We start from the raw sequence: 15492 nt of genomic DNA, 5'->3' as shown, positions 1-15492 counted from the left end.
ATAGCCGGTCAGGTTTAACTGCATGCCAGCACATCGGTTCACAGGGAAATTGCTGAAAGTGGACAATTTTGTCGGAAGCAAAGTGTTGAAGCCCAGCTGTAGAACATAGGCAAGCATGAATGAACAAGATGGAGGCAAGTGTGTTCCATAAGTGGCAGCATCATGCGGAAAAAAAACTGCTTTTAAGGCCTTAACATTTTAACACAACTCATGCATTGAGCCAGTTGTGTAGGCTCTTTGTGATAACATAACATGTTTCAGAAAGCTGCTTCTTAGGAAGCTGTCTGCAGCATCAAACTGGAATGCAGTAAGAAGTTTACAGATGTGCTACTCCTTGCAGGCCACTACTACATGGAAGAGATTTTTAAGGCTGTACAGTACTCAGCTGTTACAACTGTTTGCTTCAAAAAAAGGGCGGAGGGACTTAGTCATCCCTACCTTCATTAAATCTTATGCATTTTCATAGGCCACTCTATGCTCCAGTGATCCAGGACCACCCAAGAATATATTTTCCACACAAAATTATTATTCTCTTGCAGTTTTGAAGTCTTTGGGGTCATTTTCATTATTGTGAGCAAAACTTCCACCATGCTTCAATTAAGATTTGGTAGGGTCAGCAGAGATTTGGTGGACCTTTTCTGCCTTTATTTAATGGACCAAAAAAAAAAAGGCCTGTGATATTGTAAGGATTAAAAGATTTTAATATCGCATAAGATTCCAGGGACTTGAGTCGCTTTTTGAAAGGAATAGGGACTGAAGGTCTGACCGTCTTTCTCTCTGTGATAGACAACTGACCCCTGTTGATGAAAATACTTTCAGCCAGAGCACTTGGAAGATTAATAGAATCAGAAGGCAAAAGTTCCTTCAGTGAACAGCTGGGGATTTTTCACAAAGACTGGCTGAATATGCTATACTCTTCAAGCAACAATGTTATGAAGAGAGCTAAAGCAGGTCATACATATAAGTATTTTTGAAGCATCTGAGAACTGGGCTAGAGATGATTTTTACATGGAGGGAATAACATGAGACTGCCAAAAGAAAATAAGCTTGTGCTGGTTAATGTTGAAGCATAGATTCTTGGAAAGATAAGATAGCGATCACAGTCTTCACAAACGTGCTACAGTGTTTTTCCCTGGGGTTCTACAAGCATGAATAATTTTGCATGACAGAAGAAAATAGTCTTCTGAACATGTGAATATTGGGGAGGGATGCACAGTCTGGTGTGGAGCATTTCTTGTACTTGATCTTAGTAAGGACTTCAGGCAAATTGCTCTGGTTATCTTGTTAGAAAGCAATAGAGAATATGACATATGTCTTAAAATTTACTGATTTTTCAGTGTCCCTTGGAGGATTTGGCTCTGTCTGCTGATGTGTAGTAGTTAAAGCGTAGGACCAGGATCTGGATAAACCCAGGCTCAAATCCCTACTTTGCCATGAAAGCTTGCTAGTTGGCTTTGGACCGCACACTCAGCCTAACTTACTTTTATAGAGTTGTTATGAGGATAAAACAGAGTAGAGGAAAATGATGCAAACTGTGGGGTCCCATTGGGGAGAAAGGCAGGATATAAATAAAGTAAATAAAAAGAAATAAAAGGGTTTTCATAGTTCTTGTTTCACCAAGGAGAGGTAGATCTGAAGAGACTGGAACAGCAATGGAACTATGGCACTGGTCGCGGTCCCTAGCATACTTAGGGGGCACGAATCCACATACCACTCAGTTACTGGAATGTGCAGTTTCTCTCAGAAAACCTAACACTTTCCTCTTCTGGATATTATTTATTTATTTATTATTTATTATATTGGATTTCGTAGACTGCCTCATCCCCAAAGGGCTCTAGGCGGTTCACAGTACAGTAAGGACCAATACATTACTTAAAAAAACATCTAAAACAGCAATAATAACAAACTAAACCCATGTTTGTGGCGCCTGGTCTTAAGGCCGGTCTTACGGCTGGGGAGGGGCTGGCAGCGCCCAAAGATGTAACCAGTATGGGCATTGCCGGATGACAAACCATGGTGGGGGCTCACAAGGTGGATTGTTTGTGGTGGCAGAATTTTGTTTGATAGCCAAGATCAGATGATCAGTGAATTTCACTGGTTAGTTGGAGTTGTGATTCAGACTTTGTCAGAGTAGCATGAACGTATTAGAGCTGCAGTTCTGAAGCTATTGATGGCCTCCTTTATTGGCACACTGTGTTGATGAACCAAATCTCTCATTAAAAGATTGAGTGGCTTCGGGGAGGTTATACTGGGTTCTGACCGGTTCTGTTGCTCCACTTCACTTCTTTCAAAGTGTTGCATTAACTACTGCAGCACAAACCTGTGTTTATGCTGCTGCGGTAAAATTGCTCATACTGATTTGGTGAGCTCTGGGCATAAGTTTAAATATTTCCTGGCTTTCTTTGAAAGTTTTTTTTTTTTGCTTTTGTAGGCAAGTATTTAATTATAGGGATTATTGCTAAATAAAGGCCACTTGTTTTACCTGCTTTTAATGTTAAAGAGGTTCTTAAACAGTTCCTGCAATTTTTTTTTGGCTTTGATTTAAAAACACTGCTCTCATCGCTTTGTCACCCCCTGGGAATTATTGTGATTATTGTGTGAAATAAGATGGCATCACATAGTTTTGCTGGAAACACTGACCTGTGCTGAGCAGGGCACAATTGTTAATTTTAAAATAACAACAGTTCTGAAGTAGTCAACTTGGGTCAAGGAGGGGACACAGTGCGTTTGACGTATTGCAACATAAATGTATAGTGTGACCAGTGATTACATTGTCATAAATTCATTATATTATTAATTCCTTTTTACAGTGTGCCGTTCAGGACTATCACTATGTACCTCTAGGCCTGGGGTGAGCAACTTGTGGTTCTGAAGCTGCATTTAGTTATTTTGCCCATCTACAGTCGCTTCCCAAGGAGCCAGCCTTGAACTCCACATGGAGCTGGAGGTGGGGGGCACCATTCAATGCTGGGCTTGGCCAGGTTCACTTTTAATCTTCAGACTTCAAGCCCACAGTTTAAAGCTGGACCTGGCCTGGCTGAACCTAGCATCATACTGCACACTTGTCATGTCCAAAAGGCTCAGCTGAGCCCACTAAGGGCTCTTCAGATGAGGTGCCAAATGGTGACGTGGTACTCCACACCCAGCCAACAGCAGTGGAGCTGCAGGAGGAGATGGCCTCCATGGGGTCAGACCCAAGGCTACAACTGGAAAGAAACACAGAGGCTGTGGGACCAGGCCCTGAACCACAGCCCCAGCCTGGGGCCAGCTCAGAAGTTCTTCAGCCTCCTGGCACCAGGTTGACTGCAGAGACCCTCCCCCATACCATGTTCCATCTTATTCAGTTGAAGCTTTGGGCAGAATCAGCAGTACAAAGCTGGACCTGGTGAGACCAATCCCAGCGATGGACTGCGAGCTCAGCCTGGCCAGGTCTAGTTTTATACTGCTAGCTCTGTCCCCAAAGCTCCACCTCTGGTCAGAGGGAGCTTTGGGGGCAGAGCCAGCCAGGTCAGGCTGAGCTTTCAGTTTGATGCTGGGCTAGGCCTGGCCAGGTCCAGCTTTAAACTGCGGGCTTGAAGATTGTAGATTAAAGCTGGACCCAGCAAAGCCGAGTTCAGCGTTGATTAGCACAACTCCATGTGGAGTTGGAGGTAGTGCACATTTGAGCTCACATGTAAATGGGATTGGCAGTATATCATAAATGCCTTACTGGATGAGATCCAGGTTCATCTACATCTAGGAATTCCATGTTTTCAAGTTTGAAAGCAACAGCCTTTCCTTGCAGTATTTCTCCTATAATTGATGCTCAGAGGTATACTGCCTCTGAACCTGGAGGTTCCATTTAGCTGACAAGGCTAATAGCATTCCTCTCCACAAGCTCGTCTATAACACCCTTTTAAAGCAACATGCATTGATAATCAGTGTGTTTTGTGCTGGTGAATTTCATTGTTATGTGCTATATCAAGAAGTCATTACCAACACCATCTTGACTGTTCTGATCAATCTGTCTATCATTATTATGGCCCACAGGCCATTCATAAATGTAACGAAAATGTAACGAAACATGAAATGCAAAATTGAAGTACCAAGTAATCACACATAGTACACAGCAGAGTATAGCTACGTGTGGTGAAACATATTGTTGACTTCTTAGTTAGACCTATTAGTAATGTTGATAAGCTAATTTTGACTTTAGGCGGTGTTATCTTCATTGTAAGGTTCAAACATGCTTTGTTGCAACTGGACTTAGGTTTTTTTCTTGGGGGTGGGGGACAAAAATGGCTCTTTTGATAGTAAAGGTTGCTGACCTCTGCCCTAAGCAAAGATGTTCTTTCTCCCCCTCACCGCTATCATTTGAAAACAAATAATATATTTTGCCTGGCTCCATAGGTCTCAAAGGTGATCAGGGGTCTAGGAATTCACACCCACCTGTGTCCTTTCACTCAGTTACTCTGCTCTCCTGTCAGGAGATTCAAGCTCAGTTTACATATGGGGTGCAGAAGAACACTGCAGTCACTCAAAGCTGTACATATCTAGTGACTCACTTAAATGAGATTGCCTCACTAGCATTATCAGCACACCATAACAAACATGGGGTGTTATGCTGCTGGGCTTTCATTGCAGCTGAGGACCCAGTTTAAATGAGATGCCAGATATATGCTGCATCTAGGGTTGCCAACCTCCAAGTGGCACCTGGAGATCTCCTGCTGTTACAATTGATCTTCAGATGACGGAGATCACTTCGACTGGAAAAAATGATTGCTGAAATGGTGGGAAGATTCACATACAGATCTTTCAGCATGCCTCAGATACCTTTTGGTCCTAAAAATTGTTATCTCTAGAAATTGTTATTAATCTGTTACTAGCATTAAAACATATATTATGCAATAAAAAAAAGAAAATGGCTGCTTTGGAGGGTGGATTCTATGGCATTATGCCCTGCTACATTTCCCTCCTTCCTAAACTCCACACCCCTAGGCTCCATCTCCAAAATCTTCACCTGTTTCCAATTCCAGAGGTGACAGTGCTAGCTGTGCCACACAGGTGGGTTCCTTGTGCTTGCCTAACATAAGGTTTAAACTGGCTCTCAGTCTGTTTGGTGCAGGTTTTTTTTGTTAATTAGCTTAGTAAAACACTCAAGTTTTCTTGAAGAGCTTCTGAAATGTTTCCACAGGTAACTTGTGACTCCTTTTGTAATACAATTTATTTATATGTTTATGTTATTTATAGTCCACCTTTCTCACTTGAACTCAAGAATTTTGGGAGGCTATGTGAGTCAAACCTCAGTCGAGAGTAGAGATGGTCAAGGGTATTAGTGAGTGTAACGAAAGCCACTTATATATAAGTGCTTTCGAAAGCACTTATATATAAGTTCTACTTTCTGCGCTGCCACCAATAATATATTTTCCTCTATATAGTATCCACTCAATACGGTGGATGATTTTCCACAAGGTCACCCACCCTGACTGGGGAACACAGAACCACACAGACAAAATACTAATGGACTGGAAAGGTTTTAGAAGGGTGAACAAAACTGAAACAGCTTTATTTTGCTGGCTTTCACAAAGCCGAGGACTTCTCAGGTAAACTGGAGAGGCTTTAACAGCTTGTTGGTTTCTAGAATAAAGTTTGTCTTTAAGATGTTAGCTTCAGATTCATATGCACCTCGACACACGCAGGTGTCTCCTTAAGCGGAAGATTTAGCTTTAGCGAACTAATAAATTCCCTTGCAGCACACAGACACTCATTCCTCACTGCTCCAATGTACCCACCGATGATGATCACACCTCCAAACACACAGTCCAAGCCCAGGAGATTCTGGCACACTTCTGGTCTCCCTCTCTCCCACTAGTCCTAATATGACTTTGCACTGCCTCTGGACTGGCTTCTCCACCAGACTGGTGATCTCTGGGTGATACACACAGGGACAAGGCAGACTAGATGGAGTCTGGGGCAGTTTTAAGAACTCAGCCAAGCTCCTGAAGGGCACTTCAGTCTGCACCCAGTCAGGGCCTCCTCTCTCTGTCACGCATACACCGCTTAGACAGGGACTGGACTTCTGTCAGCCAACTCTTGCTTGAGACAAGAATCCTTTTCTTCCCAGGAGCTGACAGACTCCTCTCTGCCAGACTCCTGCTACTTGCTCTCTCTGACCGACTCCTATCAGCCCCCCCTCAACTCTCCTCTCTCAGTGCTGTAAAGCCCACTGGCTCCCCTAGCTCTTTGCCAAAGCGTTACTGGACCTTTTTTCAAGGCTCAATCGGTAGATTGGTTCTCTCGCTTGTGGGAGACTTTTTTTCTTTTTCTGGCTGTTGCTAAGGCCTTCTCCCTTTGGCCTGCTGTACACCAGCCCTTCAGGGTGGGGCAAGTTCGTTACAGTGAGCATAATAGGAAAGAGATGTATTAGTAGATTTTCCTAATTTATACTATTTTACAACCATTGATCTTCAGTAGTATGTGTTCCTCAAAAGCAACATTAAAAAATACTCAGTATTTTTTCTTTAAAAGATATTAGTGCATATTTAAGTTAAAACAGTTTTCCAGTCTAAAGGTGTGTAGGCAAAACTCATTTAATTCAACCATCACAAATAAGATTGATTCTATAGGTCTTAAGGTAAAACTTTCACTCCCCCACACCCTGTGCCCTGACCAGACTGTGAGTTTTTTTTAAAATGTACATTTTATTTTCTTACTATAATTGTTGCATGCCATATCACCAAAGTTTCCAGTTTTCTGTTTCAGGTCAGCACAATTAATTTTATCTTTTATGAAGAAATGTAAGTGTTTTTTTTTCCTTTTTGGTGCTGTTGGCATCAGCATCCAGAATCTTGTGAGTTCTGAGAAGGCTTGGAGATTCAGGTACAACAAATAATAGATTTGGCCCAAATCTGGGTGAATTCTGGTAAATTTGGGCAAAAATCAGCCAAATATGTCCTGCCCGAATATGAACGAATCCGAATGCAAGGTATTCCAGCTTTTGGGGGATATATTTTGAGGTTTTTGTGTTTCGGCCTGCACAGGGCATATTTTTAAAGCTAGTGGCACCAAAATTTCAGGGTATCATACGGAAACTGTCCTGATGATACCAACTGAGTTTGGTGAAGTTTGGTTTGGGGGGCAAAGTTATGGACTGTCAAAGAGGGTGCCCCATCCCCATAGTTTCCAATGGGAGGCTACCCTGGCCCCCCGAACCAAACTTCACCAAACTCAGGTGGCATCATCAGCACAGCCTCTGGATGATACCCTGAGCCTTTGGTGCTGCTAGCTTTAAAAATGAGCCCCCTGCAGGCTGAAACGCAAAACACACAAAAAAACGCCGAATGCCTTGCATTCGGATTCGTTCATATTTTCACCCAAATATACCCGACTGGGAATTCTTCAGGTATACGGCTCTGCTCATTGCACAAAAGACTTTCTGGCTAAACTTGTTATTTTTTTTCAAATAATGCTTGGAACTTTTTGGCTTTTATGCTACTACATATTTATTTTGGCTAATCTGATACATAATGATACATAATGCAGATAGGTGATCTCCAAGGACTACGAGGGTCATGACATGGAGGCAGGCAAAGGCAAACCACCTCTGAACTTCATCTGTTGCCTTGAAAATCCTACAGGGTTCCCATAAGTCACCTGTGACTTGACTTGATGGTGCACACATACACATAATGCAGAAGATAGGCTCCTTTGCCCTAGCTCAGAAATGGATTTTCAGATTGGCCCAGGGAACAGATCCTATACAGTCATAAGAAGTTGATAAAATGTCATATTAATTAAGGCAATTTGCCCTGAAGATCTTAGGAGCACTTTTATGAGTACCTGTTGACTTGGGCTGTTTTGTCAGGAGAACTGCGGGATAGCAGGCTGAATGTGGTTACAGATGTGTCTTTCCCTAGTTAGTTGACTAAAAGGAATTAAGCAGAGATTACTTGGAAGCTTTGTCATGCTGCACTTTTGCCAGCCTATAGAGATAGCTGCAGATATTATTTTGAATTTCCTTAGCAATTGCAGTGGATTTTGTTGTGTGACTTCCTTCACTCAGTAGGGTCAGAAACTGAAGCTAAATCAAGATAGGGCTGAGTAGCCGGTGATGACATACACATTGTGAAGAAGTTTAGGATTCCCTCTGTTTATTTACAACTAGGGATGTCGTGAACTGTGCAGCAATCATGTTCAGCAGGCAACCATACATATGTGTGTACGAGTGTCAAGTGCCATAAAGTTGCTTTCTACTTATAGTGGCCCTATTAATCCATGTCCTCCCAAACATGGAGAGCAGCAGTGGCATAGTGGTTAAGAGCAAGTGCACTCTGATCTAGAGAACTGGGTTTGATTCCCCTCTCTGCCACTTGAGCTGTGGAGGCTTATCTGGTGAACCAGATCATTTTGTGCACTCCAACACATGCCAGCTGAGTGACCTTGGACTAGTCACAGTTCTTCAGAGCTCTCTCAGCCCCACCCACCTCACAGGGTGTTTGTTGTGAGGGGGGAAGGGAAAAGAGATTGTAAGCCCCTTTGAGTCTCCTACAGGAAAGGATATAGATCCAAACTCTTTTTCTTCTTATCTCTTAAGTGGAAATAAAAGAGAGGCATTAAAATCTTTAAGTTGCATTCATTTTTGGCTCATCCATTACCTTTGTTTCAGTGTCTGGGGATCATCCCTTTCTCAGAAGCATGTGCCCATGCATGCTTTTCTGCACTATGATGGCCTCTTCCTCTTCCTCCTGAAAGCATGTATAAAAAAATGACTCATGAGCTCCAATTATTTTCAAATTTCTCTGTCTTTCCCCACCTTAGCAAACTCACCTGCTTCTCTTCCTACTGGCAAGAAGATCTTCTTTCACCTTGGCCCCTTCTGCACATGCAAAATAATGCATTTTCAAACCACTTTCACAACTGTTTGCAAGTGGATTTTGCTATTCCGCACAGCTTCAAAGAGCACTGAAAGCAGTTTGGAAGTGCATTATTCTGCATGTGCGGAATGAGCCCTTGATTGCTTGAGGCTTTCTGGCTTAACTGTAACTTGAGGCTACTCATTGTCTTCCTTTGCCAGGGTCATTCTGCATTTCTGTGATATTGCATAAGGCAGATGACACCTATTAACTGGTTTCTCAACTTTTCTCCTTCTAATCAGCAAGGAACACTGTATAGCCTGTACAGAGTACAAACCAGTGGTGTAGCACCAACGGGACTGGGGGGGGCAACACCCTGGGTGCACGCCGGTGCCGAGCAGGGGCGGATGGGGCGGGGCGGATGGGGGCATAGCAGGGGCGCAGGGTGCACATATACCCCTTGCGCAGTTCCCCCTCCCTCCGCCCCTGGTACAAACACAACAATTAATCTGCTGTAGACTGCTGGAACTGAAGGAATTTTACCACAAAATCTATGTATGCATCCATTTCCTTCAATATCTACTGGGAGAGTGTTCATCTTTCCTGTGGCATCTTTCCTTTTGTAAGCTATAATGGTTGATTTATTTTAGAGAGCTTTTTCGACTTCAGGTGAATTTGAAGGATTTGGTTGTAATAATCTTAAACTGAGATGTTTCAGTTGCAACTGCTGATTATTTGATTATTTGATTCTGTGGTTTTGTATTGTTTCATTTTTGCAAGTCACTTTGAAACCTGTCATAAATGAGCATATATATTTTAAATAGAATAGTTTTGTAAAGGAGAAGAGAAGAGTTTTCTCCCCCACTTATCTCAACCATAAAGAGTCTCAAAGTGACTTACCAACTGCTTCCCTTCCTCTCCCCACAACAGACACCTGGTGAGTCTGAGAGACTTCTGAGAGGACTGTGACCAGCTGAAGGTCACCCAGCGGTCTTCATGTAGGGAAGTGGGAAATGAAACCCGGTTCTCCTGATTAGAGTCCACCACTGTTAACCACTATACCATGCTGGCTTTCAACAATGTAACAATTCCTATTTTTTTCTAATAAAAGAAGAATACAGAACAAATATTTTCCTTTTAACAGAACAGTTTCAAATTCATGCGAGCTCTCCCTTTGCAGAGTAAAAGAAAACAGTTTTCATTTTCTGGGCTTCCAAGAGAACTTAAACAGTATTTAATAAAACAAATCTAAACAAGTAGAAAAATGGTTCTTTGGATCCTTCCCTTGCTTTTTTACCGTTCTAAGCCAAGCTGCTCAGGGCCTAATTATCCACCAAAGTAAATATATTTTATTGGTAAGCAGCCGCTAGTTCATGTATTCCCAAACATGGCTGAGCTTCACAGTTTGCACTATTTCCCACTGTGCTGATCCACACTTTCTGCAAGGGTAGAATGTGAATCAACCTGAGTGCCTCATCTCTGGCTAGCCTCAGTCTCCTAATTTGTGAAATGGAAAATATTAATGCACCTGCATTAGGACTAATTTCATGGCTTGTACTATGGCTTGCAGTACTATTGCGCTTATGTTATAGTATAAATTTCTAGTAAGAATGAGTGGTGTTAATACTGTGATACAATTCTGTTAGAAAATATGATAATCCTGCAGTTGGCAAAGAATATCAGACATAAGATTATAGGGTTTTTAAAACATCCAGCAGAAAGTGTGTTTCCCTAATGGTAATAAGCAAGGCTAGTTGTGTATTTAGTAATTAATAAAGAAAACCAATAACCTATATATTCTAAAACCGTTTTAGAAGACTGTAACATAATTTATGTATTAACCATCAAAGGCTCATATCTTAAAGTTCTGCCTCATTGTCTGTTTGCGGAGAACCGGGTGGACCTATGGATGGTTTCTCACCTTGGCTCCCATGTTACCTCCCACCCTCTTCCTCTGGTTCCACTGATCCATTAAAGGACAGTTTGGGGGAACATACAAGTGGGACGAGGAAGCAGGGAAGTTGCCTTTCTCTCTGCTCTCACTGCTTAGGATACATGCCAGGTGCTTACAGAATATACATTGCCAGCCACATTTATAGACTGGTTAGTCCCCATTTATAGACTGGCTAGTGAAGCATCCAGATCTCTTTCTTTAAGCACAAAAGAAGCTGACAAATGATCTAATTTTCTCTTCTATTTTACCTTGAGATATTTATTTACTTATTTTAATTTGTTCCACTTGTATTCTTTGGGGAATATATCAGGTGAGACAGTTACACAGATATGAGGGTTGTAAGAGATGCTTTATAAAGATTTGGTTCATATATATTTTAGAGGCAAAATGTGTATGTAAGGTGTATGTGTATGTAAGGTGGTTCTTTATATTTGAATATAAAGAGCCCCTCTTATAAAGAATATAAAGAACCCCTCTACATGTCAGAAAGATTTTGCATAGCCTTTTCCCTAATGTATTTGCTTCCCATTTTCCAGTTGGCTTGTTTTATATGGGGGGAAGCATTCCAATATGCCATCCATGACTGCTCATTTCATATGCCTTTGCCCTTTTCATGGTTATTGGCCCTCTTCCCTGGTTCTAGTAGGGTAGCCAGATAACCCTGGCAAGCAGTTGGAGATGGGGAGACTTACTAGCAGCTTCCACCATTTCAGCATCATTGTTGGCAGTGACATTTTTTATCATATAGTTTTCGTGCAAATACCAGAGCATCACCACATCATGGTGACAATGCTGAGATGGTGATGTAGGCCAAACTTGGTGGTAGTAAGTCCTCCACACTGGGCCTGGGGATTTCCCACCTCCAGCAGGAGGATGGCAACCTTAGCTTCTAGTATTGTCAAAGGCTTTCACGGCCGAATTCAACTGGTTCTGGTGGTTATCCGGGCTGTGTGGCTGTGGTCTGGTAGGTCTTGTTCCTAACATTCCGCCTGCATCTGTGGCTGACATCTTCAGAGGTGTATCACAGAGAGAAGTCTGTTACACATTGTCTCTAGTGAGAAGGGAATGTTTAGTGGGGTATATATTATCCATCAAAGGCCAAGGGCATGCTAAGTTCATGGACAATGGACTCCACCCAGACACAGGATTTGCATTCATCAGTGCTGCTGTTGCTGCTGGGAAATGCAAATGTGACTACAAATGTAAGTGGATTGTTAACCCCACCCACAATACAATGCATTCAATCACACCTTTGCATAGCAAGTTCTACCCAAACACTTACTGATTGGTTCCCCACCCTGGGACATGGACAATATATATATACCCCACTAAACATTCTCTTCTCACTAGACACAGTGTGTAAAGGACTTCTCTCTGTGATACACCTCTGAAGATGCTAGCCACAGATGCAGGCGAAACGTTAGGAACAAGACCTACCAGACCACGGCCACATAGCCCGGAAAACCCACCACAACCAGTTAGCTTCTAGTGTTTTTTTAAATTCATTTTTAATTGTTTATTTTTTATAATGTTTTATATGTGCTGCCTTGGGGACCATGATCAGATGGAAAGACAGCATAAAATGTTTTAAATAAATAAGATCTATATAATAGCATTCTTCTGAATGCCTTAATTGGTCCTGTTTGCGTGATATTTGCACACGTCTTAACATCAATTTTTGTAAACATTAATTTGATAGTAATGCCAGTGAAATGTTCTGGAATCTTTGGTTTCTAATCTCCAAATTACTATCAAGTACAGTATTAAAACGTCTTTTTCTTCAGAAATCTTTCAGGAAGTAAGTGCCATTGTGAGTCTTTTGACAAAAAAGTATGCTGGTAGCTATGCATGCATGCCATAACAGTAAGTAGAACATTAACTTGTTCTGCATGAGCAGTAAGCAAATAAATGTTGCCTTTCTGCCTTATTATTTAAGTCCCTTAAAATATTCCATTAAATTTTCCCTGCGGCTGCTAAAGCTGCCAGTTTTAATTGGGACTTCTAACTTAAGAGAGAGGAAGCAAAAACTAAACTTCCTTGTCCCCCTCTCCCTCCATTTATTTTAGCTGTTGGAGACAAAGATTAATTTTCTTCAATGAAACAGTGAGTTTCTCCTTGCAAATATTGCAGTTGTGTCCTGTATTTGCCAATTTTTCCTTTTTAGCTCTGACATATGCAAAGGCATTTCCAAACCTTCTACTCATCTTCTTTTTCTCCTATGTTTAAGACTAAAAGCTGTATGTAAACTGATAATTAATTGCTCTTGCTATTATGTATCTCCAGAGATCTGAAGAATAACTTGATTAGTACTATTGAGCCTGGGGCCTTCTATGGACTTTCAGAACTGAAGCGTCTGTAAGTATTAATTCCATCTGAATTGCATCAGAAATGGCACTTGTATTGACATTTCTATCCTTAGGGAATTTGGAATATGTCACTAAGCAATTATAATACAGAAAGACATAGCAATCACATGTGATTGTTTGCTCCATTTTGATTTTTTCCCAATATATGATTTGTTATTTTTTAATGTTTTGTTACATATTATATTATATCTTTTCTGTTTCCTCTAAACTTTAGGATCTATTGAAATTTGCTTCTAGCTTTTAAGGAAACGTTGATTAAAACTAAAAAAATAACACTTCGTAGTTAATAGCTCAAGATGAGATGTTCTATTAATATTTTATTATTAATATTTTTTCATTATAATGGTTAAAGTTCTATTAGAACCACACCATTTTTCTGTAACATCCCCTATGTTTACTGTCATTTTATTATACTTGATCAAATGTATTCCTTGTGTAAGTTTTAACTCAGTGTACATTTGTTTTCTGACAACATATAGGCTTCAGAGTGCTATTGAAATATATGCATTTTAAATGCCTTTTAGCAAAGTATTTTTAAGACACCATGTATGCGTTCCGTGTTTGCTAGGGTGCACAAATTGTGGGCACACTGTTCTTACCTTGTCATTCCCTCCCCAAATCATTTGAATTTTGATAGTTTATACATTTTTCAAATGGACCTGACTGTGAATCTGAATGTGTTTTGAGTTAGCATAAATACAGGAAATGTAAAAGGGCTGTGAGGACAAATGTGTTTTATTGCTATGGAGATGATATATTCCAATAACACAACCCTGACCTCTTGTGGGGAGAAATGGTAAACTATAAAAAACCTATGATGCAATATGGTTCAGTTGCCAGTGCGTGAATGGAAAAGGCAGAGAGGTCACAGGACCAACAGACGCTTTGAGCGAAGATGTCACGGCAAGCTCTCTAAAGGCAGAAATAGAATAATCTCTTGAATTGGGCTGTCATTATACAGAATCTGTTACTCAACTAATCTCAGTAGATGTAATGAATAGGGTGATAATACTGCCCAAAGTTAATTTCTAAACCTTGATGGACTTCTTCCAACCTTCCACACAATACCTTTTGCTAGGAGCACCCAAATGACAGGGAGATCTCTGGATCTCTTCTTCAGGCTGGATGTTAGATTTTTCAAAAAATATAAAAAGGGGGGGGGTGAGGAGGAGCAAATGTCTTAGGACAGTATCTAAGCTTTGTTCAAGCCTGCATCCTGTTTCAGAGGCAGAGATGTCTCAGACGGTTTTAGGACATACCTTTTTCTTCTTGGTTGGAGTGGCAATACATGGATTACACTCCATAAGAGTGTAGTGTGTGTCTGTAATGAGTGCATGTCTGTAATGAGTCTAAACCAGCAAGACTCAAAATCACTTTTCAGAGGAGAGCACCAATCGCTTGGAAGTCATTGTACTAACTTGGGCAGAGTTTAAGAAATGGAAGATTACTTCGCAAGATTAATAAATATCTCTCAAGGAAGTTGCGTTTAGTGTTATAAAGATGCTAGCTGCTTGAAGGCTGCACTTGAATCTGTTTCCTATTCATTCATATCTCTCCCACAGAGAATACAGTAAGCAGCTGAAAGCTAATGCAACCCAGACATCTGTACGTGACATGGGGTTTTGTGTGTCAGCTGGAAAATCCACAGGCTGCCAAATCTACATAAAATTAGCTATTTTATTTGGAACGCTTCTCAGTGTGTCTGAACTGTACTAAGTTAATTTCATATCAGCAACAGCAGAGTATGAGATCTTGTGGATTATCACAAAATGATGTCTACAAGGGAAAATAAGCCATAATACAGGCAGCATGTCTGGTTGTTTTACAAGATCGATTTCATGAGTCATCATTTCTGACATAAATATTTACAGCAAAAAAATGAATACCATATTTGTGTGATATGAGGTGAATTTTGTATGAAATAATAAGGAACAGCTGAGAGTAATATAAAAGCAAGCTGATAAAAGCTGTTGTTTCTCTTTCCAAATGTTTCATTATAAGAAAGCAATCTGTGTGACATATTGGTTGGGGAAACAGCACTTACTGTTGAAGGTCTGTGCCAGTACTTTGATGACAAAAGTATTACATTCAGAGGAGCGTCCATTTGTATGTCATTGTTTAACCAGTATTCCTAATCAGTGAAAGTCATGTCCAAGTAAATATTTAAGGATGTAGTCCAATTGCCAAATAGACTTTTTTCTTTCAAAATATTTTTAAAAACCCTTTACGACCTCTCTTTTTAATATTTGATTCAGGTAGTACACCTTGAAAATTGGTTAAGCTAATTTGTGCTCTGAGAAGAAAGGACCACGTCCCCACAACCACAGTCCCTCACCAAATT

The 15492-nt window shown here is 40.9% G+C and overlaps 1 protein-coding gene across 2 annotated transcripts in view; it reads left to right on the top strand.

The window, feature by feature from the left end:
* The window catches only part of ADGRA1 (adhesion G protein-coupled receptor A1), a 437455-nt gene that overhangs the window by 122161 nt on the left and 299802 nt on the right, over positions 1 to 15492 (top strand). For both annotated transcript variants that reach the window (XM_048505436.1, XM_048505435.1), the window contains exon 3: positions 13069 to 13140. In XM_048505436.1, coding sequence (XP_048361393.1) covers positions 13069 to 13140 — 72 coding nt within the window. The remainder of the gene's footprint in view (positions 1 to 13068; positions 13141 to 15492) is intronic.

The sequence above is a fragment of the Sphaerodactylus townsendi genome, linkage group LG08 (assembly GCF_021028975.2).
Source record: "Sphaerodactylus townsendi isolate TG3544 linkage group LG08, MPM_Stown_v2.3, whole genome shotgun sequence".
In the NCBI taxonomy this organism is placed as follows: Eukaryota; Metazoa; Chordata; class Lepidosauria; order Squamata; family Sphaerodactylidae; genus Sphaerodactylus; species Sphaerodactylus townsendi.
Note: the sequence above shows the minus strand (reverse complement) of the source record. Positions and strands in the feature narration are given on the sequence as shown.